The sequence below is a fragment of the Anolis carolinensis genome, unplaced genomic scaffold (assembly GCF_035594765.1).
Source record: "Anolis carolinensis isolate JA03-04 unplaced genomic scaffold, rAnoCar3.1.pri scaffold_14, whole genome shotgun sequence".
Classification (NCBI taxonomy): domain Eukaryota; kingdom Metazoa; phylum Chordata; class Lepidosauria; order Squamata; family Dactyloidae; genus Anolis; species Anolis carolinensis.
The window spans coordinates 6066076-6091961 of record NW_026943825.1 but is presented as its reverse complement, the minus strand read 5'-3'; the positions used below and the strand labels follow the sequence as shown (position 1 = coordinate 6091961).

General features: G+C 41.2%; 1 protein-coding gene across 3 annotated transcripts in view; it reads right to left on the bottom strand.

The window, feature by feature from the left end:
• Positions 1-25886, bottom strand: part of rtn3 (reticulon 3) — a 38800-nt gene continuing 12914 nt past the window's right edge. For 2 of the 3 annotated variants that reach the window (XM_008123403.3, XM_003229360.4), the window contains 6 exons: positions 11467-11674; positions 9874-10012; positions 9548-9617; positions 7830-7876; positions 5879-5937; positions 1-4830 (listed from right to left, as the gene is read on the bottom strand). In XM_008123403.3, the coding sequence (XP_008121610.1) occupies positions 4785-4830; positions 5879-5937; positions 7830-7876; positions 9548-9617; positions 9874-10012; positions 11467-11674 (569 nt within the window). In that variant the 3' untranslated portion in view covers positions 1-4784. Of the gene's footprint in view, positions 4831-5878; positions 5938-7829; positions 7877-9547; positions 9618-9873; positions 10013-11466; positions 11675-17846; positions 19704-25886 lie in introns of all 3 variants that reach the window. The other variant, XM_008123402.3, reaches the window with a different exon arrangement.

The window sequence follows — 25886 nt, the reverse complement described above, 5'->3', positions numbered from 1 at the left end:
TTGGCATTTGGACTTTGTGCTCTTTTATTAATAATACCACATCAAATTGCATGTATTGTATGTCTTTACGTCTTGAGCCTCGTCTCTTCCGTTCCCTTGGCACTACCATAATTTAACGCTGCACGCACAGTACACACAAACGCACACGAACGCACAAGCTTCATTAGTAGTCGTCATTGTTCCCTCGGTCTACGTACATTTTCTCTCCTGTCGATTTATTTATTTATTTTGCTTCCCATTTAAAAAGCCTGCCGGGCACAAAGAGGTCGCTTCACGGTATTTCAAACACAGCAGTAACATAACAGATGTAAGAGCTGAGCCAAAGGCTTTCAGTGCAGAGAGGAGGTATTGGGAAGAGTGGAGCGGGGCCTGGGCAAGAGGGTGCAGGTCGCCTCTCCAGAGCTGCTAAATAAGATACAACTGGCGCCCCTTATTCCTTGAAGACACACAGGAATACTAGGCATCTAATACTAGTAGAGTTCCGGTTATCCAACGCACTGTATTTTCTGATGCGCCGGCCTCTTGCCCCTCCTGGTGGGTGCCCGGAGCTTGGAGACGCCTGCTGCACATGGTTTTTTTTCTAGGCAGCAACACGCAACAGGCCTCTCCAAGCCGGCCTCTTGCCCCTCCTGGTGGGTGCCCGGAGCTTGGAGACGCCTGCTGCACATGGTTTTTTTTCTAGGCAGCAACACGCAACAGGCCTCTCCAAGCCGGGTGCTTGCCAGAAGGGATGAGACGTGAACCGGTGCAGACTTTTCCCTCCCAGCAAGCACCTGGTGTTTGCCAGAAGGGATGAGACGTGACCGGTGCAGACTTTTCCCTCCCGGCAAGCACCTGGTGTTTGGAAAAGCCTGCTGAGCATTTTTCTAGGCAGCAGCAGTACTCTCCAAGCCAGGTGTTTGCCAGAAGGGATGAGACGTGACCGGTGCAGACTTTTCCCTCCCAGCAAGCACCTGGTGTTTGGAAAAGCCTGCTGAGCATTTTTCTAGGCAGCAGCAGTACTCTCCAAGCCAGGTGTTTGCCAGAAGAGATGAGACATGGCTGGTGCAGACTTTTCCCTCCCGGCAAGCACCCGGCGTTTGGAGAGGCCCGCTGAGCATTTTTCTAGGCAGCAGCAGGCCTCTAAAAGCCAGGCGTTTGCCGGAAGGGATGAGACGTGACCGGTGCAGACTTTTCCCTCCCGGCAAGCACCTGGTGTTTGGAAAAGCCCGCTGAGCATTTTTCTAGGCAGCAGCAGTACTCTCCAAGCCAGGTGTTTGCCAGAAGGGATGAGACATGACCGGTGCAGACTTTTCCCTCCCGGCAAGCACCTGGTGTTTGGAAAAGCCTGCTGAGCATTTTTCTAGGCAGCAGCAGTACTCTCCAAGCCAGGTGTTTGCCAGAAGGGATGAGACGTGACCGGTGCAGACTTTTCCCTCCCAGCAAGCACCTGGTGTTTGGAAAAGCCTGCTGAGCATTTTTCTAGGCAGCAGCAGTACTCTCCAAGCCAGGTGTTTGCCAGAAGGGATGAGACGTGACCGGTGCAGACTTTTCCCTCCCAGCAAGCACCTGGTGTTTGGAAAAGCCTGCTGAGCATTTTTCTAGGCAGCAGCAGTACTCTCCAAGCCAGGTGTTTGCCAGAAGAGATGAGACATGGCTGGTGCAGACTTTTCCCTCCCGGCAAGCACCCGGCGTTTGGAGAGGCCCGCTGAGCATTTTTCTAGGCAGCAGCAGGCCTCTAAAAGCCAGGCGTTTGCCGGAAGGGATGAGACGTGACCGGTGCAGACTTTTCCCTCCTGGCAAGCACCCGGCGTTTGGAGAAGCCCGCTGAGCATTTTTCTAGGCAGCAGCAGTACTCTCCAAGCCGGATGTTTGCCGGAAGGGATGAGACGTGACCGGTGCAGACTTTTCCCTCCCGGCAAGCACCCGGCATTTGGAGAAACACGCTGAGCATTTTTCTAGGCAGCAGCAGGCCTCTCCAAACCAGGTGTTTTCCGGAAGGGATGAGATGTGACAGGTGCAGACTTTTCCCTTCGAGCAAGCACCCGGTGTTTCGAGAGGCCCGCTGCACATTTTTCTAGGCAGCAGCAGGCCTCTGCAAGCCAAGTGCTTGCCGGGAGAGTGACTTTTCTCTCCCGGCAATTGTTGGATAATAGGACCTCCCTATCATCCAACACACCATATTATCCAATGCACTGGCATCTTGCCCCTCCCGGTGGTTGCCTGGCGCTTGGAGAGGCCTGTTCAGTGTTGCTGTTTTTCTAGGCAGCAATGCACAGCGGGCCTCTCCAAACCGGCTGCTTGCTGGAAGGGGCGAGACGTGAGCCATGCAGACCTTTCCCTCCTGGCAAGCACCCGGCATTTGGAGAGGCCTGCTGCTGCCTAGAAAAACAGCTTTTTTTTAGGCAGCAGCACATAGCAATGTCACTTTGACACAACCAGACTGCACAGGAGTATGTGAGCCATTCCAGAGTAGTCAGAAGTGCCTTGAAGAACAAGGGAAGTCCATTCAAAAACGTGATACAATCCCTAAGCATCGAAATTCAACATGCGCCAAACAAGAGAACGCCAATTTCCTTCCTGTCCTCCTGGGACACAGGAAGTCCTCCGGCAGCCCGAAGAAGGGTAAGACTATGGGAGGGCAAAGATTAGGCTCCTCTGTGTGTATGTGTGTGTGTTGGTGTATGCTTTTGTGTTTGAGTGCCCTGCACCCAGGTGCCACCATCACTTTTGAGGACTACAACCGTGGCGGGTGGGACGTCACATCAGTCGCATGCAGAAATGCTTGTTTTTTTTCAACAGCTCGGGGTGGGGTGTGTGTTTGTTTCGACAGCAATTTGTACAGCAGTTACAGACATTTTCATTTCCCAGTAAGAAGGGGAAAAAAGTACAATCTCATCAACCTCGAGGTGAGGGGTAAGGACAGGGGAGCAGCATGGAGGAGCTACTTGGTGTAGTAAGAAAGGAGGGAGGGGAAGGATGAACCAGACTAAAGAGCAGAACTGAGGTCACGGAGGGATCTGGGGTGGAGAAGCCCCTCTTTCCGCTGAATGGGGGGCTCAATTAATCACAATGCTCTCTCGAAGCAGGATAGTTCATTGTTGGAGGAAAGAGAACAAACGCCTGCTGAGACAAGAGCATTTCTGAGCTCATACAAGCGCACAAAATCCGGTCATTTTTACAGGAATGCGCAGGAAGAAGGCAGAGAGCAGAGCTTGGAAATATTCAGAATGGGGCTAATGTGTTAACACTGAATTACCAAGGCCAATTAAAGTTTATAAGGTTGTGGAAAAAAACCTCATCATTTTGTCGAAGGCTTTCCTGGCTGTTATCACTGGGTTGCTGTGAGTTTTCCAGGCCGTATGGCCATCTTCCAGAACCATTCTCTCCTGATGTTTCGCCCACATCTATGGCAGGCATCCTCCGAGGTTGTGAGGTCTGTTGGAAACTGGGCCAGTGGGGTTTATAAATATATGGAACATCCAGGCGGGAGCTAACACCTCCCAACAAAGGATTCCCCCAGGTAGGAAGCAGCCAGGCTTTGAAGCTGCAAGGCTTTTCCATGAATTCCCCCAAGTAACAATCACAATGCCTGACATATTTTATTCTGCTCCATCAACCAGAAATAACTTCCATTTTTCACCCCACCCTGAGCTCTCTTTTAAACGCAGCACTTTTAACATCTACCTTGCCCGTTGGGTTTACAATTTACACCCTTGCACTTTGGCTCAGCCTGATCTTGTCTAACCTTGGTTTTGTTTCTGCATTATGTTTTACTGTGTCATGTGTGGTTTTTTGCTGTTTTGCTATGCCATTGCAGATAATTGTATTTTATCTTTTCTATTTTGTACGATGTATGCATTTTATCCTGTTTTGGCATGTTTACCTGGGCTTGGCCCCTTGTTTCCTGTTCCAAGTCCCATTGGGGAGATGGAGGCTGGGTATAAAAATAAAGCTGTTATTATTATTATTAATGCTAATCAAGGTGATAAACTGCAACATTCACACTTTTTCCCACCCTGGACTTTCCACAGATATATAAACATCCCGTGCCTAATTTCCAACAGACCTCATAATCTCCGAGGATGCCTGCCATAGATGTGGGTGAAACGTCAGGAGGGAATGTTTCTGGCATTCAGAAAATTCACAGCGACCCAATACCCCATTATTTCGTTACGCCAATAATTTATTTTTTAAATGGTTCATTGTTGAAGGAATAAAAAATATTAAAAATGGTCCCAATTGGTTTCTTTCACTGGTCCCTAGCGGTCCTTGGTCCCTCTCAGTCACAAACTAAAACACAGGGTATCAACTGCCACTTAATGCTGTTGTGACTTTAAAAATGGAAATAATATTGAATATTTTAATAGATTGGGCTCGCCAATTATTTCCAAGCCCTGGGAGGGAGAGGCTGCCTTCACCTGGGTTAGAAACTCATACCGCTAACTAGAAAAAGAGCATCTCCAGGCTTTCGATAACCCATCGGCTGTGTTTTTCATCCACGAAAAGGACAAAAAATATGCCCACTGACGTCTCCTGTAACCTGTCAATGTCAGACACCAGTTTCTATTTAGTCCAGTGCATCCTAAGCCCAGTGTTTACGCTTGGGGTGGGGTGGGAGGTAGAACTTAAAATAATAATAATAAAAAATCAGTAAGCTTGGAATGAAGACATCAAGCTGACTTGGCATTTTCCTTCATAGGTACAAGTAACAATGGTTATAACTATGACACAAGGGGTAGCTTTTTTTTTTGTTCTCTTCGATTTGATTTAGTTAACCTCCGGGTCTTAGCTCCCTGGAAAAGTTATTCCGGCTTTTTCTTCGCCACTCCAGGAAGCTTGGCTTGGATCCTGTGGAAGAAACACAACAACGACAAGGTTAAACGGAGTCATGGTTTGCAAAAGCACTGTGTGTGTGAAAAATGAAATGCATGAGCCTGCAAAAGACCCGGGAATTTGATTCCATACATTTTTTGTCCTGCTGCTGGGGAACCAGTTTGAACAAGTTTCTGTTCAGTGTGAGACCTGAAGAAGATTGCTGTCGACTCAGAGGCCCTGCTTTTTCTGAGGCCTTGTTTGCTGCTGAAGCATATTTATGGACTGAGAAAGGACTGCTTATGACTACTGATTTCTGAAAGCAATCAGAGGGACTATTGTAAATACTGTTGCTCTGTTGATCTCTTGAAATGAGTAAAGAAAGAAACCCCTGAGGTAGATTGTTGGTTAAATAAGATGTTGGAAATAATGAACATGGATAAGCTGATGTGTTTATTAAAAAACAATGTTGGCAGACCGAAAAAACAAACTAATTGGGATTTGATAAAAAACTATTTGAGAGAAGAGCAAATGAAGGTGTTAATTTAAACAGAAGTTTGGTTAAAGATGGATTGAGAGTAAGAAGATGCTGACACTAATGAGACAAGAAACAAGAAAAAGTAATCAAAAATTTTCAAAGTAACTGTGTATGAGATGGAAGTCATTGTATATATCTTTTTTGTTGGTTTTTGCTTTTCCTTTTTTTTTTTTTAGTTTTTTGTGTGTTTTTGTCTCTTTTGCTTTATGGGTTCTTTTTTGTGTTTTCTTTTTCATATATATTTATATAAATGTATCAGTTTTGTTCTTATTTTTATTTTATTTTTCTCTCTCTCCTCTTTATTTACTTATCTCTCTTTCGGGTTCTACTTACTTCTTTCACCCTTCTTTACTATAAATATATTTGTTCTCACACTTTCACTGTTTAGACTATTTGCAATTCTAATAAAAATTATTTTATAAAAAAAATAAAAATAAAAAAGGAATGAGTAAAGTTCCTGTTTTACTTTGTTTTTGCAAAGCTGAGTGGTGTGTCATCCTTCGGCAGGGTGACTCTGGGCTCACGGGCACACGTAAGAGCACTTACTTTGTAACGACTGACTTGATCTGGTCCCGGGCAATTCCAACGTAATGGTCAATCTGAGTCTGAAAAATAAACGACAGGATTGGAGAAAATCCAAAAGAAGCTCAATAAGGCACACAAGATTGTTAGGCGGTGATATTTAGGGCTGTCATACATAATTGGTCTCTTATACGTATGCATATATTATTTTTGCCACCATAAGATTCTTTGTGTGTGTGTGATTTTAAGCTCACAGCCTATCCCTACAATCAGGGGCACTTTGCATTTTGTAGAAATATGCTTTCATATGTGGACTTATATACTATAATTTATAACTATATAATATACAATAATTTATAAATATATAATATATTGTATATACTTATTATATTGATAATAATATTATAATGTAATACAATATTATACTAACAATAATATAATAAAATAATATTAATTATATATTATATATTAAATGTAATATTACTAATAATATTACCATATAATTATATAGTACAATATAGTAATTTAATGCTTATATTGTGCTATCCTAATAATATATTGTATGTACATTTGATTTGTAAGCCGATCTGAGTCCCCTCCAGGGTGAGCAGAGCGGGATATAAATGTAATAAATAAATAAACAAATACTTATATAATGATATGTGTTTTAAGCTACCGTATGTTTATTTATTTATTAGCAACATTTATATCCTGCCCGTCTCAACTCGAAGGGGACTCAGAGCGGCTTACAAGTTATATGTACATATAATATATTATTAGCAAAGCGCAATATAAGCATTATTTACTACTATATTGTACTATACCATTATATTGCAATATTATTAGTAATATTACATGTAATATAAATATACAATTATAATAATGTATTATTATATTGTATTACATTATATTATTATGAAGATTATATGTACACACAATATATTATATTATTAGTGTAGCACAATATAAGCATTATATTTTACTATATTGTACTATACCACTATATTGTAATATTATTAGTAATATTACATGTAATATAAATATACAATTGTAATACTGTATTATTATTATAACTTTATATACATTATACTATTATCAAGATTATATGTACATACAATATATAATATTATTAGTGTAGCACAATATAAGCATTATATATTACTATATTGTACTATACCACTATATTGCAATATTACAGTAGAGTCTCACTTATCCAAGCTTCTGGATTATCCAAGGCATTTTTGTAGTCAATGTTTTCAATATATCGTGATATTTTGGTGCTAAATTCATAAATACAGTAATTACAATATAACATTACTGCGTATTGAATTACTTTTTCTGTCAAATCTGTTGTATAACATGATGTTTTGGTGCTTAATTTGTAAAATCATAACCTAATTTGATGTTTAATAGGCTTTTCCTTAATCCCTCCTTATTATCCAAGATATTTACTTATCCAAGCTTCTGCCGGCCTGTTTAGCTTGGATAAGTGAGACTCTACTGTATTAGTAATATTACATGTAATATAAATATACAATTATAATAGTGTATTATTATTATATTGTATCACATTATATTATTATCAAGATTATATATACATACAATATATTATATTATTAGTGTAGCACAATATAAGCATTATATATTACTATATTGTACTACACCACTCTATTACAATATTATTAGTAATATTACATGTAATATAAATATACAATTGTAATAGTGTATTATTATATTGTATTACATTGTAATGTTATTATCAATATTATAAGTATATACAGTACATTATATTATTAGTATAGCATAATACGAGCCATGAGGAGAGGAGGGTCACAAATAATATAATAATTACAATAATAGATGAGCCATCCCTTTGGCCCCAACTCAGGAGACACAACTCCAAGAACCAGAGCTTCCATCAAAAGCGCCATGTGATCCAGGCTAGTTATGAAATGTTACATTCAAGGACACCCACCTTGTACTTCTCATACACAAGAGGCAGGCTGAAAACCAGCAACTCGCCTGCAATGAGACAAGAAAGATGGTTAGTTCCGCAAAATAACCAGGATGGGTCAAGAAATCTGAACAAGGCTGAGCAAATCGGTCACCAAGTTGCGAGGGCAGCCCTGTTGCAATTCCGCACTGAGAAACAGGCAGGTTGAAATCTGTAATCAGATGACTTGATGGAACTTGACACCAAAAGATCTCGGCTTATACTCGGGTGAGGGTCTTGGTTGGCTTATATTTGGGTCAGCTTATACTCGAGAATATATGGTACATTTATTATTTTTCTCTATTATTATTCGTATTATTACATTTATTATTTTTCTTTATTATTGTTGCTATTACATTTATTTTACTTTATTTTTATTATTATTAATACATTTATTATTTCACTCTGATATTATTACTACATTTAATATTTCATGTATTATTTTCCTGTATTTATAATTATTATTACATGTATTATTTTACTCTATTATTATTAAAAGGATACATAAACACATTTACATTGAAGAAGATGAGAATAATGATCAGTTGGACAGTCTTATCTTAAATTTGAGCTTTATGTAAATATTCTAAAACATTTAACCTACTGATGCCTCAATGAATGTAATTTTATTGGTATCTATCTATCTATTTATTTACTATATTTATATCCTGCTCTTCTCACCCCGAAGGGGACTCAGAGCGGCTTACAAATCAAATGAGCATACAATATATTATTAGCATTGCACAATATAAGCATTAAATTACTATATTGTATTATATCATTATATGCTAATATTATTAGTAATATTACATTTAATATATAATATATAATTAATATTATTATATTGTATTATTAATAGTATAATATTGTATTCCATTATGATATTATTATCAATATTATATGTATATACAATATATTATATCTATTTTTATTTCTGAAATTTCTGATCTTCCAGTGAGGCCCTGCTCTCGGTCCCGCCGCCGTCACAGGTGCATTTGGCTGGAACGAGGGACAGGGCTTTTTCGGTGGTGGCTCCGCGGCTGTGGAACTCCTTGCCAAGGGAGATTAGGGAAGCCCCCTCACTCATGTCTTTTAGGAAGCAGCTGAAGACCTGGATGTGGGACCAAGCTTTTGGCCCATCCTAAGATACGGTCGATATAATCTGATGTATTCGCTGGATTAATGTGTAATTGAATACAGACTGGCTCTGACTTTTGGCCCAATGCTACTGGCCCTGTTGTAATGGCCACACAGTGCTTTACTGTTTTAAATGGGGTATAATATTGGTTTTTAAGTGTGTTTTTACGATCGTTTGTTTTACTATATTTTGTATTATATGTGGCATTAATCTTGCCATTATGTAAGACCGCTCTGGGTCCCCCTGGGGGAGAAGAGCGGTATATAAAATAAATAAATAAATAAATAAATAAATAAATATACCACCCTCGGCTTATACTGGAGTCAATGTTTTCCCAGTTTTTCGGGAGGTAAAATTAGATGCCTCTGCTTATATTCGGGTTGGCTTATACTCGGGTATATACGGTAAATAAGGGGGAGAGAGCCAGGTATGCTAGATCACTGGAATAAAATTGAGCTAATACCTAAACCAAAATAAATAAGAGGGATGTCACATCCTGCTCCTGCACTTTCTGTATGCCATGTGATGACAACCAGCTATTTCCGCAATTATTGCATCTTACCCAAGATGAGAAGAGTGATCCCATTGAAGATGGCCCCGACGTAGGTCATCAGCCACATGGCCACTGCCAGCTGTTTGTAAAACAGGACAGAACACTGTTAATGACAACCTACAGATAGTTTATTTGGCAGCAACAAATCAAAAAGTCTGTCTTACAGCACTGAGTGATACGAAGCAACCCAAACTGTCTTACTGTAGTATCCATTGATATTGGATTGCCATAAATCTTATTTTAAAGACATGTGTCTCTTGGGATCCCCACTGGCTTGGCGCTCTGCTCTGCCTTATACTTAAGGCAACAGACTCCTAATCCACCCATGCGCTGACCTTCAGCGAATCCACCAAATCTTCCACCAGGAAGAGGCGCATGATGGCTTTCAGGGCATGATTGACGTGCACCATAGCAGAGCTGACATAGTTGTGGAAAGCCTCCGAAGACAGTGCAACGTCCAGATCCAGGTAAGCCCTGAAACAGAAAAAAATGGGAAATTCAGAGTTAGTGGCCATGCAAGGCACTGGGCAGCAGACAGTAACTAGCAGCTGAACAGGCATCAAAAAATGTCATGCGGCAGCTAAAAAAGCCAATGCAATTCTATGCTATATCAATAGTATAGCCTCAAGATCAGGGGAAATAACAGTCCCATTCTATCCTGCTTTGGTTAGGCCACACCTGAAATAATCCTGTGTCAGGTTCTGGGCACCAATATTATTATTATTATTATTATTATTATTATTATTATTATTATTATTATTATTATTATTTTGACACAAAGACATAGTATGGCACAGCTAACGAGATATATATGCTAGATTTCGTATTACAAAATCACAAGTCAAACACTTCCCAAGTATTTAGGACTGTGTGATGTACATCATCATCATCATTATTATTATTATTGTTATTATTATTATTATTATTGACACAAAGACATAGTATGACACAGCAAACGAGATCTATATGCTGGATTTTGTATTACAAAATCACAAGGCAAACACTTCCCAAGTATTTAGGACTGTGTGATGTACATTATTATTATTATTATTATTATTATTATTATTTTATTGACACAAAGACATAGTATGACACAGCAAACAAGATCTATATGCTGGATTTCGTATTACAAAATCACAAGTTGAACACTTCCCAAGTGTTTAGGACTGTGTGATGTATTATTATTAATTATTATTATTATTATTATTATTATTATTATATGATACACAACAAGACGATTACACAGCAGACAAGATCACTCTGCTGGCTGTTGTATTGGATCACACGTCGGACACTTCCCAAGTGTTTACGACTATTTATTCATTATTTATTTATTTATTTGTTAGTGACATTTATATCCCGCCCTTCTCGCCCCGAAGGGGACTCAGGACGGTTTACAAGTATATATACATACAATATATTATCTTATATTATACGACTATATTGCAATATTATTAGTAATATAATAGACTATGTGATGTATCAGCGAATAATGCGTGAAGATCCGAGTAGGGTGGCCTTTTGCAGCTGACAGATGATAATTTTGTCAGCACCTATTGTTTTTAAGTGTTGCCCAATGTCTTTAGGCACTGCACCCAGTATGCCAATCACCACTGGGACCACCTTGACTGGCTTGTGCCAGAGTCTTTGTAGTTCGATCTTTAACTCCTCATATCGCATAAGCTTTTCCAGTTGATTCTATTATTATTATTATTATTATTATTATTATTATTATTATTATTATTATTATTATTATTATAAGTGGCTTAGGGAGCTAGGGATGTTTAGCTCAGGTAGTATTACACCAAGGTTAGAAATTACCTATTTAATACTCTTAAGAACAAAGGACAGCGAGCCACTTGGCTCAAGGGTACCCAATGATATGAATGCCTGATTTGCATTTCTGGTACTGAAACAAGCCCACTCACTTGAATGGGTGTCCCTCTTCCGATTTCTGTACGGCCTGGATGACAGACTTGTAGACCCGGAAGCTGATGGTGACCGAGAGGAGGGCCAGGATAAGGTAGGAGATGACGCTGATGACGCTGAAAGCGGCCAAGGAGAGCAGCAAGATCAACGTTGTACTGAAGACAAGGCCTGTCTTCTTCACATCCCGCCAAAAGATCAGATCGCGCACTGTCAAAGAGAGAAAACAAACAGAGGGGCACCCGTGGTCACTAGCGATGTGGCCAGAAAGGTGTGTCGAAGCTGTGCTGCCCTATTATTATTATTATTATTATTATTATTATTATTATTATTATTATTATTATTATTATTATTTTAGGAGCCGCAGTGGCGCAATGGGTTAAACCCTTGTGCCGACTGAACTGCTGACCTGAATTTATTATTCATTTATCGATTTATTTGCGACATTTATAGCCTGCTTTTCTCACCCCAAAGGGGACTCAGGGAGGTTTACAAGTTATATGTACATACAATATATGTTATTAGCATAGCACAATATAAGCATTATATATTACTATATTGTGGACAGTTGAGGCTTGAGTCTGAGTACAGAAGCCAGTGTTAGAAGTTAGAAGACAGCTGAGGCTTGAGTCTGAGTACAGAAGCCAGTTTTAGAAGTTAGAAGACAGTTGAGGCTTGAGTCTGTTTGACTACAGAAGCCTATGTTAGGAGTTAGAAGACAGTTGAGGCTTGAGTCTGTTTGACTACAGAAGCCTGTGTAGTTAGAAGACAGTTGAGGCTTGAGTCTGTTTGACTACAGAAGCCTGTGTAGTTAGAAAACAGTTGAGGCCTGAGTCTGTTTGACTACAGAAGCCTGTGTTATGAGTTAGAAGACAGTTGAGGCTTTAGTCTGAGTACAGAAGCTTCTAACTGCTAAGTTAGAAGACAGTTGAGGCTTGAGTCTGACTACAGAAGTTTGTGTCAGGAGTTAGAAGAAAGCTGAGGTTTGAGTCTGTTAGAATACAGAAGCCAGTGTTAGAAGTTAGAAGACAGTTGAGGCTTGAGTCCCTTGGAAGTAGACTGTTATGAAAGAGAGCTGTACAGACCGATATACTTTATGAAAGAGACTGTTAAAGACTATAAGTTAAAGATACAAACTGAAATGTTTTAAAGTTTAACCTGACAAGAAACGTACCTGTATATTTAAATGCATGAAGTTATGAGTAAAACCAACACGTTATTTTAAAGAAGTCTACTTGAATCTTTGTCTGTTGAGAGCGTTGAATAAAAACAAGATACTACTGTATATACTCGAGTATAAGCCTAGTTTTTCAGCCCTTTTTTTAAGACTGAAAAAGCCCCCCTCGGCTTAAACTCGGGTGAGGGTCCTCATTGGCTTATATTTGGGTCAGCTTATACTCGAGAATATATGGTACATTTATTATTTTTCTCTATTATTATTGGTATTATTACATTTATTATTTTTCTCTATTATTGTTACTACTATTACATTTATTTTCCTCTATTTTTATTATTATTAATAATAAAATTATTATTTCACTCTATTATTATATTTATTATTTTACTCTATTTATTATTACATGTATTATTTTCCTGTATTTATTATTATTACATGTATTATTTTATTATTATTAAAAGGATACATAAGCACATTTACAATGAAGAAGATGAGAATAATGATTTAATCAGAGTTGGAGAGTCTTATCTTAAATTTGAGCTTGATGTAAATATTCAAAAACATTTAACCTACTGAGGCCTCAATTAATGTAATTTTATTGGTATCTATTTTTACAGTACATGTATTATATTACTCTATTATTATTGAAAGGATACATAAGCACATTTACATTGAAGAAGATGAGAATAATGATTTAATCGGAGTTGGAGAGTCTTATCTTAAATTTGAGCTTTATGTAAATATTCAAAAACATTTACTGATGCCTCAATTAATGAATTTTTATTGGTATCTATTTTTATTTCTGAAATTTACCACTCTCGGCTTATACTGGAGTCAATGTTTTCCCAGTTTTTTTGTGGTAGAATTAGGTGCCTCGGCTGATATTCGGGTCGGCTTATACACGGTATTTATGTGCCCAATGATCTTGCATTACCCAATAAACTAAGGAGCCTCCGATGGCCTAGGGGATAAAAGCCTTGTGACTTGAAGGTTGGGTTTGCTGACCTGAAGGCTGCCAGGTTCGAATCCCACCCGGGGAGAGTGCGGATGAGCTCCCTCTATCAGCTCCAGCTCCATGCGGGGACATGAGAGACGCCTCCCCCACAAGGATGGTAAAACATCAAAAAACATCTGGGCGTCCCTGGGCAACGTCCTTGCAGACGGCCAATTCTCTCACTCCAGAAGCAACTCACGAGAAAAACCCCCAAAAAACCCCCAATAAACTAAAGGAATGCCTCTGAAACTCTGCTACCCAAGAATTTATGATCCTAAATTAAGTTGTGATGCTAACAATCCAATAGAGGAGATATTAAGAAGCCTGGTGGCTGCGGAGACGCTGGATAAGGAGCTCTTCGACAAGGCTCAAGATCTCAGGGACAGAGTCTAAGACAGGGGTCCTCAAACTTTTAAAGCAGAGGGCCGGTCCACGATCCTTCAGACTGTGGAGGGGCCGAATTATCATTTGGAAAAGAAAAAAAACAAGTTGATATGCACACTGCACATGTCTTATTTGTAATGCAAAACAACCACATCAATGAAAGAACAATACAATATTTTAAAATGAAAACAACTGTAACCAACATAAACCTATCAGGATTTCAATGGGAAGTGTGGACCTGCTTCTGGCCAATGAGATAGTTAAGTTAATTAGGATTGTTGTTGTGTCATTTCAGACTTTTAGCCTAAGTCTAAAATTGGAACCTCCGGTGGCTCAGTGTGTTAAAGCACTGAGCTGCTGAACTTGCGGGCCGAAAAGTCCCAGGTTCAAACCCGGGGAGCAGAGTGAGTGCCCGCTGTTAGCTCCAGCTTCTGCCAACCTAGCAGTTCGGAAACATGCAAATGTGAGTAGATCAATAGATATCGCTCTGGCGGGAAAATAACGGCGTTCCATGCAATCATGCCAGCCACATGACCTTGGAGGTGTCTACGGACAACGCCGGCTCTTCAGCTTAGAAATGTAGATGAGCACCAACCCCCAGAGTTGGATACAACTGAGAAACCTTTATCTTTTAAGTCTAAAATTATTTCTTTATTCATTTACTACATTTATTTATTACGTTTATATCCTGCCCTTCTCACCCCCAAGGGGACTCATAGCAGCTGTATGTACATACAATATATTATATTATTAGCATATCACATTAGCATTATATATTACTATACCACTATACTATAATATTATATGTAATATATAACATGTAATTAATATTATTATACGGCATTATTATTAGTGTTATATTGTATAAACTTATAGTATTATTATCAATATTATATGTACATACAATATATTATATTATTTAAAATGATATAAAAATATTATATTATAAAACTGAGGGCGGGGGCCAGGTAAATGACCTTGGAGGGCCGCATCTGGCCCCCCCGGCCTTAGTTTGGGGACCCCTGGTCTAAGATGTTGCACATGCAAACCATGTGGCCCTGAAACCAAACAACAGCCCCTCCCATCATTAAGCACCCTCCGAGAAAGACAGAAGACGCATTTAAAGCCCAGCACAACACCCTCTCTGTTCAGACATGGGAGAACCACTCCCTCTCGACAGAGGGTGGGTTGTGGGAAGCTTGCCAAGGATAAAAGTTTATGAGCCCCCGCTTTCCATGCTGCTTGCTCCTTGACCCAGAGAGAGAGGAAAGAGCATAGTTTTGCCTCTCATTAACTGCCTTCCCTCGGGCCCTTTCGCTGGCAGTTTGGCTTCCAAACAAAGGCGAAGGTCTGCAGCCCACAAAGCTCAACCCGGAAGCCCGAGCCAGTCATGTCTGCCCATCCGCAAAACAGAAAGGGAAGCCAAGAATCACTGTTGTTTTCCTCTAGTATCAGCCCATAAAAAGACTTGTCGGACAAAGAAAAGCAGAGCAGCCTTCCAGGCCATTCGGCATGAATACAAAACACATGCTTAGCTCCCTTTCCGCCATCAGAAGGAAGCCTCCATAGTGGCTGCTTCTGTGCTTTAGCGCATAAGAGGCAATGCTGAGGCATCTTCCCTTTTCCAAGGGAAGAAGCCCTTGGAATATTTCTGGAGTGGTGATATACCATTTATGCAACAATTAAAACACATTAGCTCGGACCCTCCTGATATTTTGCTAATGCTGAGAAAAAGGTCCACCACATTCATCACTATGCCATTCCACGTCTGTGGTGCAGCTGGCTAGTAACCAGCTGCAATAAATCACTACTGACCAAGAGGTCATGAGTTCAAAGCCCGGGTCAGGTTAAACCCCCAACCATTAAATAGCCCAGCTTGCTGTTGACCTATGCAGCCCCGAAAGACAGTTGCATCTGTCAAGTAGGGAAATTTAGGTACGCTTTATGTGGGAGGCTAATTTAACTAATTTACAACACCATAAAACTGCCAGAAAAACACAAGGAAAGGAATGAGGAAGCACAGCCACTAGTGGACGGTGAAGCAACAGCTCCCCCTGTGGCCGGAATCGTGAAGCTGGAAAAATGTTAAAAATGCCTCTGTGTCTGTCTATACTGTATGTTGTTTGTCTGTTGGCATTGGATGTTTGCCATATATGTGTTCATTGTAATCCGCCCTGAGTCCCCTTCGGGGTGAGAAGGGCGGAATATAAATACTGTAAATAAATAAATAAATAATTTATAATAATAATAATAATAATAATAATTTTATTTTATATCCCGCCCCATCTCCCCAAAGGGACTTGGGGCGGCTTACATGGGGCCAAGCCCAGACATCAACAATATTAAAACAAATGAATCAACAACAATAATAAAAACAGGTCCTAAAAATCACATACAAAAAACTATAATGATAAAATCTTGGGCTGATTTTTTACACTTGGATATTCCATGCTGGTCGCCTCCGGTGGCTCAGTGTGTTAATGCGCTGAGCTGCTGAATTTGCGGACCAAAAGGTTGCAGGTTCGAATCCGGGGAGCGGAATAAGCGCCCGCTGTTAGCCCCAGCTTCTGCCAACCTAGCAGTTCGAAAACATGCTAATGTGAGTAGATCAATAGATACCGCTCCGGCGGGAAGGTAATGGCGCTCCATGCAGTCATGACAATGGCCACATGACCTTGGAGGTGTCTACGGACAACGCCGGCTCTTCGGCTTAGAAATGGAGATGAGCACCAACCCCCAGAGTCAGACATGACTGGAATTAATGTCAGGTAAAACCTTTACCTATTCCATGCTACGTTGAATATATAGTCACATGAAGAGATTATATAATATTGTGTCACTAACCTCAATTTCTCTTCAAATCCTATCTGTAACTGGACTGATATGGAAAGTACCTGTACGCTGTACTCATGAAGTTTGTGAGTAAACCAACTATGTTACATAGAATCATAGAGTTGGAAGAGACCTCACGGGCCATCCAGTCCAAACCCCTGCAACAAGCAGAAAAATCTCATTCAAAGCACCCCCGACAGATGGCCATCCAGCCTCTGCTTAAAAGCCTCCAAAGAAGGAGCTCCACCACACTCCTGGGCAGAGAGTTTCACTGGCAAACAACTCTCACAGTGAGGAAGTTCTTTCTAATGTTCAGGTTTTTAAAGTGTGTTAAAGCGCTGAGCTGCTGAACTTGTGGACCAAAAGGTCCCAGGTTCAAATCCCGGGAGCGGAATGAGCTCCCGCTGATAGCCCCAGCTCCTGCCAACCTAGCAGTTCGAAAACATGCAAATGTGAGTAGATCAATAGGTACCACTCCGGCGGGAAGGTAATGGTGCTCCATGCAGTCATGCCCGTGGCCACATGACCTGGAGATGTCTATGGACAACACTGGCTCCTCGGCTTACAAATGGAGATGAGCACCAAACCCCAGAGTCAGTCACGACTGGACTTAACGTCAGGGGAAACCTTTACTACTTATTTTTGGTCTATTGAGAACATGATTTAAACCAAAATGTTTTAAGGAAGAATAGATGTTTTTGGGCAACTGAAAATAACACTTCTGAAACTCTGCTATATATGTGTGTGTGTATTTGCATATCTTTGTCCCTAACCGTTCAAAGAGATATCTAGGTATATCAGTTTAACAAACGAGAAACCTAATCGCCTTGCATGAATACTAGTGGATATTTACCAATAAGGTAAATAAGGGCGGAATAAATAAATAAATACAATTTCTAACAAGGCCATGCCTTTCCCAAGATCATAATTCTTCAAAAGTGATTCCTTGGAAGGCCAGAAGCAATGCAAAAGCAACAACGTGCGTGGATATTTACCTGAGAATTTAGCCAGTAGCTCTGTGATTGTGTGTAGCAAGGGAGGCATGGGAGGAGCAGCTTGGGAAGATTTATTTGGAACCTTATGAATGCCAAGGTTGGACGGGGCAGGAGCCAACTTCACATCCACGGCCTGCTCGAGACAAAGGGGTCTCTTCTCCAAGGCAGACTTCTGAGAATGCATTGGAGGATCTGGTGGGATATCAAAATACTGGCCCAGATACCTCCCGCTGGACGGAAGAGATGGCTGCCTCTCCGTCTCAGACTTCCTGCCTACTTCTTTGAGGGCCGTGATCGTAAGGCGTTCCTGCTCAAAGTCTTGAGTGGCTTGCGACGGCTGCTGGAAGTATGGAGCTACCACTTCAGATCTGGCTGCGTTCAGCTCTGCTTCGGAGAAGGTCTCAACGGGGTCATCAGGGGAGTCACTGTCTTTGCACTCCTTCATGAAGGGCATGAAATCCTCGGCCTTGACCACGCCTGGGTGTGTGGCCTTTTTCACGCCATCCAAGGGAAAGGCTGGAGAAGCTCCTCTTGTAAAAAGAGCATCCACTTCTTGACCTGCTTTGGGTGGCAGGTGCACGGGATTCGACTTCATGGGATGTTGCGGAGCAGCTAATGGATTTTCCCCAAGAACAGCTGTCTTGGTCTGGGTTGATTTGAAGTCATCAGTGAATCCCAAATTGTATTCTGGACTCTTGGGAGAAAATCTACCTTTTTGGCTGAGTTCAGATGTCTCTTCATCGCCTACAGCCTCCAACTTGTCCGAGCTAAATGGATTTGAGGGTGCATTTCTGCCCTCCGTAGTCTTATCTAGTGGGGCATCCTCGATGACGGTATCGTCAGACTCGCCAGAACTGTCTGCATCCGTTGCTTCAGGCAGGACAGAATTTGACCAAGGGATATCGGTTTTCGGCTCTGCTGTAGCAGTGAGACTCTTTGTGACACCTGCCTCTTGACCGATAACCTCTTTCAGAGGTGGCATGCTTTTTTGATGCAGGCTAATGGTGATAGGTTGATGAGGTGTGGGAGTTTTCCCTTGTTTATTACCACGTTCCAATCCTGCAAGGACACTACTGGCCTCTTTGGTGGGTGACACCGAGACGCCCGAGTTGACAACATCCTCAGGATCCTTGGGGATCAAATCCCAGTTTAATAGCTCACTCGTGAAGCTGTGCATCTCGCGGACACATTTGGATACTTCCTCGAGGGCTGCGGTTGTACCTGAAGACTGCCGCGAGAGCCCGGGCCCTGAGGGCAGTCTTCCTGCGCTGCGTGGCTTCACCTGAAACTCGCAAACACTGTCTTCTGGAATATCCGTCAGCAGCTCCCGCTCGCTGTGCATCACCCAGTTGCTACCAATGTCACCGGAGTTGCTGCTCAGGACGTCTTTGAACTCTTTATCAAATTCCAGTTTGTCAGCAATGACCTCAAATGGAGATTCGGGGGATTCTTTGTCCATCACAGCCTCGCTGGCTGCCACAGGGGATGGAGAAGAACGTGGATATGTCACTCTGGTCGGCTCATCTTTCGCGCTAGTTAGCAAAGCAAATTTGGACTCGACGCTCGAAGCCGTCTCTTTCAGTTGGTCACACCCATTCAGATCTGTTGTATCGTCCTTAAAATTATGCCCTGGTGAATCAGCCTTCCCCAAAGATTTGTCAACTTTTGCTCCAACAGAGAATAAACTTTCACCTAGGCTAGGTGATCCCATAGTAGCTTTCTTCAATTCCAGGATGTCATAGTCACGGTCCTGTTTTTGGCCACCGATTAATTCCTTTTCCATATTTTGGGGTGTCACTTTGCTATTGGCTTCCCTTTGGTTTCCTGAATGTGTTAAGTAAGTGTCTTCAGCTCCGGCTGATAAAAAGAAGACAGGGAAAGGGGGAAGGAAATGTAGCCTCCAAAGCAGAGTTGACAGACACAAGGAAGAACAGATATGGTCTCTTCTTAGACCGCAGGCTTTGGTTTAAAGGAAGCAGATACAGATTTCACAGCCAAGCAAGCAACATGCTCTCAGAACAAGGATGGCAAGCCTTCCAAACACCCGTCTTGCCAAGCATGCATGAGACTGTCACAAGGGAACCTCACAGGAATCTGAACATACAGCCACTGACCCTCAGTTTCATAACAGATGACAAGCCGAGGCTTGCCTCTTCCTTAATATATTAATATTGAATATAAATGGTGTGCAAAACAACATGGGTATGCTGGGTAGGTGACCAGAAGCAACCTGGATTAATCTCAGTGGAATACTTGCAGAGTGGCAAGGCTGTGCAATGACGGAACCTGGCCCTACTGTTGTGCTTCATCACTTTACTGCAGTTTGCATTTATTATTTATAGTCCAAATATAAATATGTGGGGCTGGGCTGTGGCGCAGCTGCAATAAATCACTACTGACCGAAACGTCATGAGATCGAAGCCTGGTGGGATTGAGCTCCTGACCATTAATAGCCTAGCTCGCTGTTAACCTAAGCAGCTCGAAAGACGGTTGCATCTGTCAAGTAGAAAATGTAGGTACCGCTTTATGCGAGAAGGCTCATTTAACTAATATACAACATCATTAAACTGCCAACAACGTGTGAAAAGCAATGAGGAAGTACTACCATCAAAGAATGAGGAAGTACTACCATCAAGGACTCGGTGTCACAAATGGAGGCTAATTTAACTAATTTACAACACCATAAAACTGCCAACAGCATGTGGAAAGGAATGATGAAGTACTACCATCAAGGACCCAATGTCACAAATGGAGGTTAATTTAACTAATTTACAACACCATAAAACTGCCAACAGCCTACGGAAAGGAATGAAGAAGTACTACCATCAAGGACTCAGTGTCACAAATGGAGGCTAATTTAACTAATTTACACCATAAAACCTTCCAGCAGCATGCGGAAAGAAATGGGGAAGTACTACCATCAAGGACTCAGTGTTACAAATGGAGGCTAATTTAACTAATTTACAACACCATAAAAGCTTCCAGCAGCGTGCAGAAGATTGAGGAAATATTCTATCAAGGACTCAGTGTCACAGTGGATAATGAAGCAGCAGCTCCCCCTGTGGTCAGAATCGAGCACACCTTCACGAAGCCGGAAGCTGGAAAATGTTAAATTGCCTCTATGTCTGTCTATTTGTCTATGTCTAATGGCACTGAATGTTTGCCATGTATATGTGCATTGCAATCCGCCCTAAGTCCCCTGAAAATAGAAGAATTCCAGACATGAATCAATCAGGGGCAGATAACGCCTGTGATCAAAGGATTCCTCCAGGCAGGAAGAAACCAAGACACGAAGCTAGCAAGGCTATAAATGCTAATCAAGGTGATTGATTACACCATCCATACTGGCCTCCAACAGACAAGAGTTCTTTCTCCCATCCTGGACCTTCCACAGATATATAAACATTCCTTGCTTAGATTTTTCCAATATACCTCACAACTTCTGAGGATGCCTGCCATAGATGTGGGCGAAACGTCAGGAGAGAATACTTCTAGAACATGGCGATACAGCCTGGAATATTGCGCCAAATTGCTATGTATGTGTGTGTAAAGAAATCCTCGCAAAGTTGCTTGCAAAAGATCTCTGCAAAAAGGGAGCTGAGCTTCTGCAGAGGCAAGCCACGCCTCAAACAATGTATCGGTTTGCTGACAGATGGCTGGGTTTTGTCTGGGCTTGCAGGGAGAGCACAGAAAAGACAGGCTCTCTAGCTACGGTCAAGTAGCAGTTTAAATATGCTATGCTGGATATACTGAATGCTGATTGATTAGTTATTGATCCTATGCAACTACAAGGACATTGTACGATTGCTGAACTGTTTATTTGACTTCAACTCAACAAGTAAAGTTTTCTTTATTCTTTTAATTCCTCTGCCTGGTCTGAGTCTTTTGCACATGTTGTTAACTGGACACTGCTGGTTCTGCTATACACACTCGCTAATATGGAAAACTCACAGCACCCCAGTGAAAGCCTTCAACAACATATTAGAAGCTGCTTTTGTACAAGGCCATACTTATTTGTCTATTAAGACACAATTAAAAATAACAACGCATAAACAATCTAATTAAAACAATTAAAACCAGCAAAGTAAAAACATCATAAAAATGCCTCTACCAACATCAACCACCAGTGATTCCGGCCATGAAAGCCTTTGACAAAACAGTTTCTCTGTTTGCACAATTTATTATATTATTATTATGCATTGCAAAATTTGGAATTAAATCTATAAGGCCTTTTCCAACACAAGTCCAAGGGAATGTTTAATGAACTCTACTTTCCACCAGCGCTAGCCAGATTGGTGAATGGCGAGGCATGATGAGTAATGGTTGCGCAGCATGGAAAGCCAAAGGTTTCTGACCTTGAGCACCCTAGCACTCCTCCTAAGCATCCTGACCAGTAACACCATCAGCCCGTACATTGTATTTATTTGCCACTGTCACCTTCAAACCTCTAACAGGAAGGTAATTTTTGCCTAGCAGACAAACTCTGTGTTCGGTTACATCCAAGAGCAAGCTTAGGTAGACAAAAGGTGAAGCTTACAAAAAAACAAAGGGAGAAAAACACAGCGTGCAAAAGCAGCCATAGTAATAATTGCATGTGATAGCCAAAGCAGCAAGATAGGAAAATGAGCCAGCCCTGTGCAGCCAAAGCTAGGTCTCAAAGTGACTTGAATTAGAGGAGCAAACGTGAGAAGAAAAATGTTTGTGTTTCCAAAAAAGGCTGTAACTGGTTTTCCGCTGCTTGTCCCAAATCGCTTTTGTTGTTGGGACTTCCTAGAGCGTTTCAGAAAGGCAAGCACTAGGGCCGTCTAGCCAAAACGAATCTTAATTTACGCGACCCTAATGTGCCATTTTCTGGACAAGACTGGTTTGGGAGAGGGTGCCATTACCTTCCTCTGAGGCTGAGAGAGTGTGGCTTGACCAAGGTCATTCAATGAGTTTCCTTCAGTGAGAAGAACAGCAAACCCTGGTCTTCAAGAAACGTGGTCATGGTGGTCAAATACGTAACTGATCAGGATGCTACTAACATTCTGAAGGCTTTCACTATATTTTGGAAAAGTTTGGAAAAGTTGTGGGTTTGAACTACAAAAAATAGTCACAGCATTAGGTTTGGGGGCCGTGGTGCATCCTTACCAAAGATGATTTGTAGCTGTCAGCAAAATATCTTTCTGGCCTCTAAAAGAGGAACACGTCTTAAGCCTAGCCTGACACTACATTAACAAAGAGTTAATATTATTATGTTAGCATCATGATTATAAGGTAATAAAGAAAAATATGAGGCAATACACTTTATAGTATTTTTGTGTCGTAATGGTCTATTGTTTGGGTTGCTGTGAGTTTTCCGGGCTGCATGGCCATGTTCCAGAAGCATTCTCTCCTGACATTTCACCCACATCTATAGTAGGCATCCCCAGAGGTTGTGAGGTCTGTTGGAAACTAGGCAAGTAGGGTTTATATGTCTGTGGAATAATGTCCAGGGTGGGAGAAAGAACTCTTGTCTGTTGCTGGCCAGTGTGAATGTTGTAATCAATCACCTTGATTAGCATTAATGGTCTTGCAGGCTTCATGTCCTGGCTTCTTCGTGCCTGGGGGGATCCTTTCTAAGGAGGTGTTAGATGGCCCTGATTGTTTCTTATCTGGAATTCCCCTGTTTTCTGAGTGTTGCTCTTTATTTATATAGCTTTTTTAAAAATAATATTTTATTAACAAGTTACATAGTAATAGGGTAAAATAATATATATAAATATTTATATAGCTTTTCAATACTAATCAAGATGGCCAATTGCAACATTCACACTTGCCTCCAACAGAAGAGTTCTTTTCATGTCATGTATGTATTTTACTTTGTTTTATTGTAATTGCCTGGGCTTGGGCCCATGTTAGCTGCCCTGAGTCCCTTTGGGGAGATGGAGGCGGGGTACAAAAATAAAGTAGTAGTAGTAGTTGTTGTTGTTATTATTATTATTCTTTCTCCCACCCTGGATGTTATTCCACAGGGATATAAACCTCACTTGCCTAGTTTCCAACACAACCTCTGAGGACGCCTGCCATAGATGTGGGTGAAATGTCAGGAGAGAATGCTTCTGGAACATGGCCATACAGCCCGGAAAACTCACAGCAACCCAGTGATTCCAGTCATGAAAGCCTTCGACAACACACTGTTGACTCACTATTTATAATTGATTCAACAGATCTATGGTACTCTAGTTGGAACTAACAACACTCCCATTCTTGTGTCTACAGTGACCCAGGAATCCCAAACAAATTGCAAATCCATAGGTTGTTTTTGGTGAAAACAGTGTTTCTGGAAGCATTAGATGTAGCCATAAGTCAACACATGACTTGAAGGCACATGTACATACGCAGGAGATGCATAGAATTCCAGAAGCACCATTACCTTCAGAAACAAGGCAATCAAGACCACATATTCCTCATATTTACCAAGGAAAGTCTTTTCAACGGTGCAAGAGACCCATGAGCTTCAAAAATATATTTCTCACCACCCGAGCCTTAAGGTGATATTTCTACCTTGATGCCACTCCTACCTATGGCTCATCTATACATCTCTTTTGATGGCTTTCAACACTACTGGTTGGTCCTGCCCAGTATTGCCTACTTGTTTTGGAAAGAGTTCTCCCATATGCTTTTAACTAGGACACACCAAGATACTCAATCTGGAACTTTCTGTATATTCTGTGACTGAACCTATGGGACATTCGGTTGTTATATAACATTAACGGAAGCCCGCCTGTTCCTTTTTGCATCACTCAGCATGGAGACCACGCTGACAACAACAGGCTATCCATTGCTGGATTAAAAGACATGCAGTGTGATGCTAAAAAGTCCTCTCATTCAGTGTAGCAAACAGCCCTTTCCAGTGTTTACAATGTTTACAATGATTTACAAACACTGCACCATTACAGAATGCCTTCCACACACGTATTTTATCACCAAGGATTTCGTGGGACGTTACATAAGTGTCTTTTTTGTACTGACTGATTCCGTCTTTATACAGGACACTGGACAGTTCCAATGAGCTTTGTCACTGCTCATAGATCACCTCAATATTCTCAATATTGCGGTGGCGCAATGGGTTAAATCCTTGTGCCGACTGAACTGCCGATTTGAAGATGGAGTTTGCCAGTAAATGTAATGGTGTAGTGTGAAATAGTGCTTAGTAGTTTAAAGCTGTGTGCAATCTAGAAGTGAAGAGGTTAAATGCATAGAGTGGGAATGAACTGCTAGAGCAGGGGTCCCCAAACTAAGGCCCGGGGGCCGGATGCGGCCCATCGAAGCTATTTATCCGGCCCCCACAGCACAGGGGCAGAAGGGGGTTGGGCTAAATGACCCAAAGGGTCTCTTCTTCTCTTAAAGTCATTATTATTATTATTATTATTATTATTATTATTATTATTATTATTATTAGAAACACGATGAGTCCACAGCAGGCACTCTGCTGGTTGTTGTATTGATCATACGTCGGACACTTCCCAAGTGTCTAGGACTGTGTGATGTATCGGCAAATAACGTGTGCAGATCCCAGTAAAGTGGCCTTCTGTAGCTGGCAGATGGTAATTTTGTTAGCGCCGATTGTGTTTAAGTGCAGGCCAAGGTCTTTAGGCACTGCACCCAGTGTGCTGATCACCACTGGGACCACCTTGACTGGCTTGTGCCAGAGTCTTTGTAATTCGATCTTTAAATCCTCATATCGTGTCAGCTTTTCCAATTGTTTCTCCTCAATCCTTCTGTCACCTGGGATTGCAACATCGACAATCCATACTTTGTTTTTTAACACAATTGTGAGGTCAGGAGTATTGTGTTCCAAAACCCTGTATTATTATTATTATTATTATTATTATTATTATTATTATTATTATTAATAATAATAATAATATTGAGGCTGGGTGGCCATCTGTCAGGGGTGCTTTGCTTGTGCTTTCGGTGCACAGGGGTAGAAGGGGATTGGACTCAATGGCCCAAAGGGTCTCTTCCAACCCTCTTTATTATTATTGTTGTTGTTGTTGTTGTTGTTATTAATTGGCT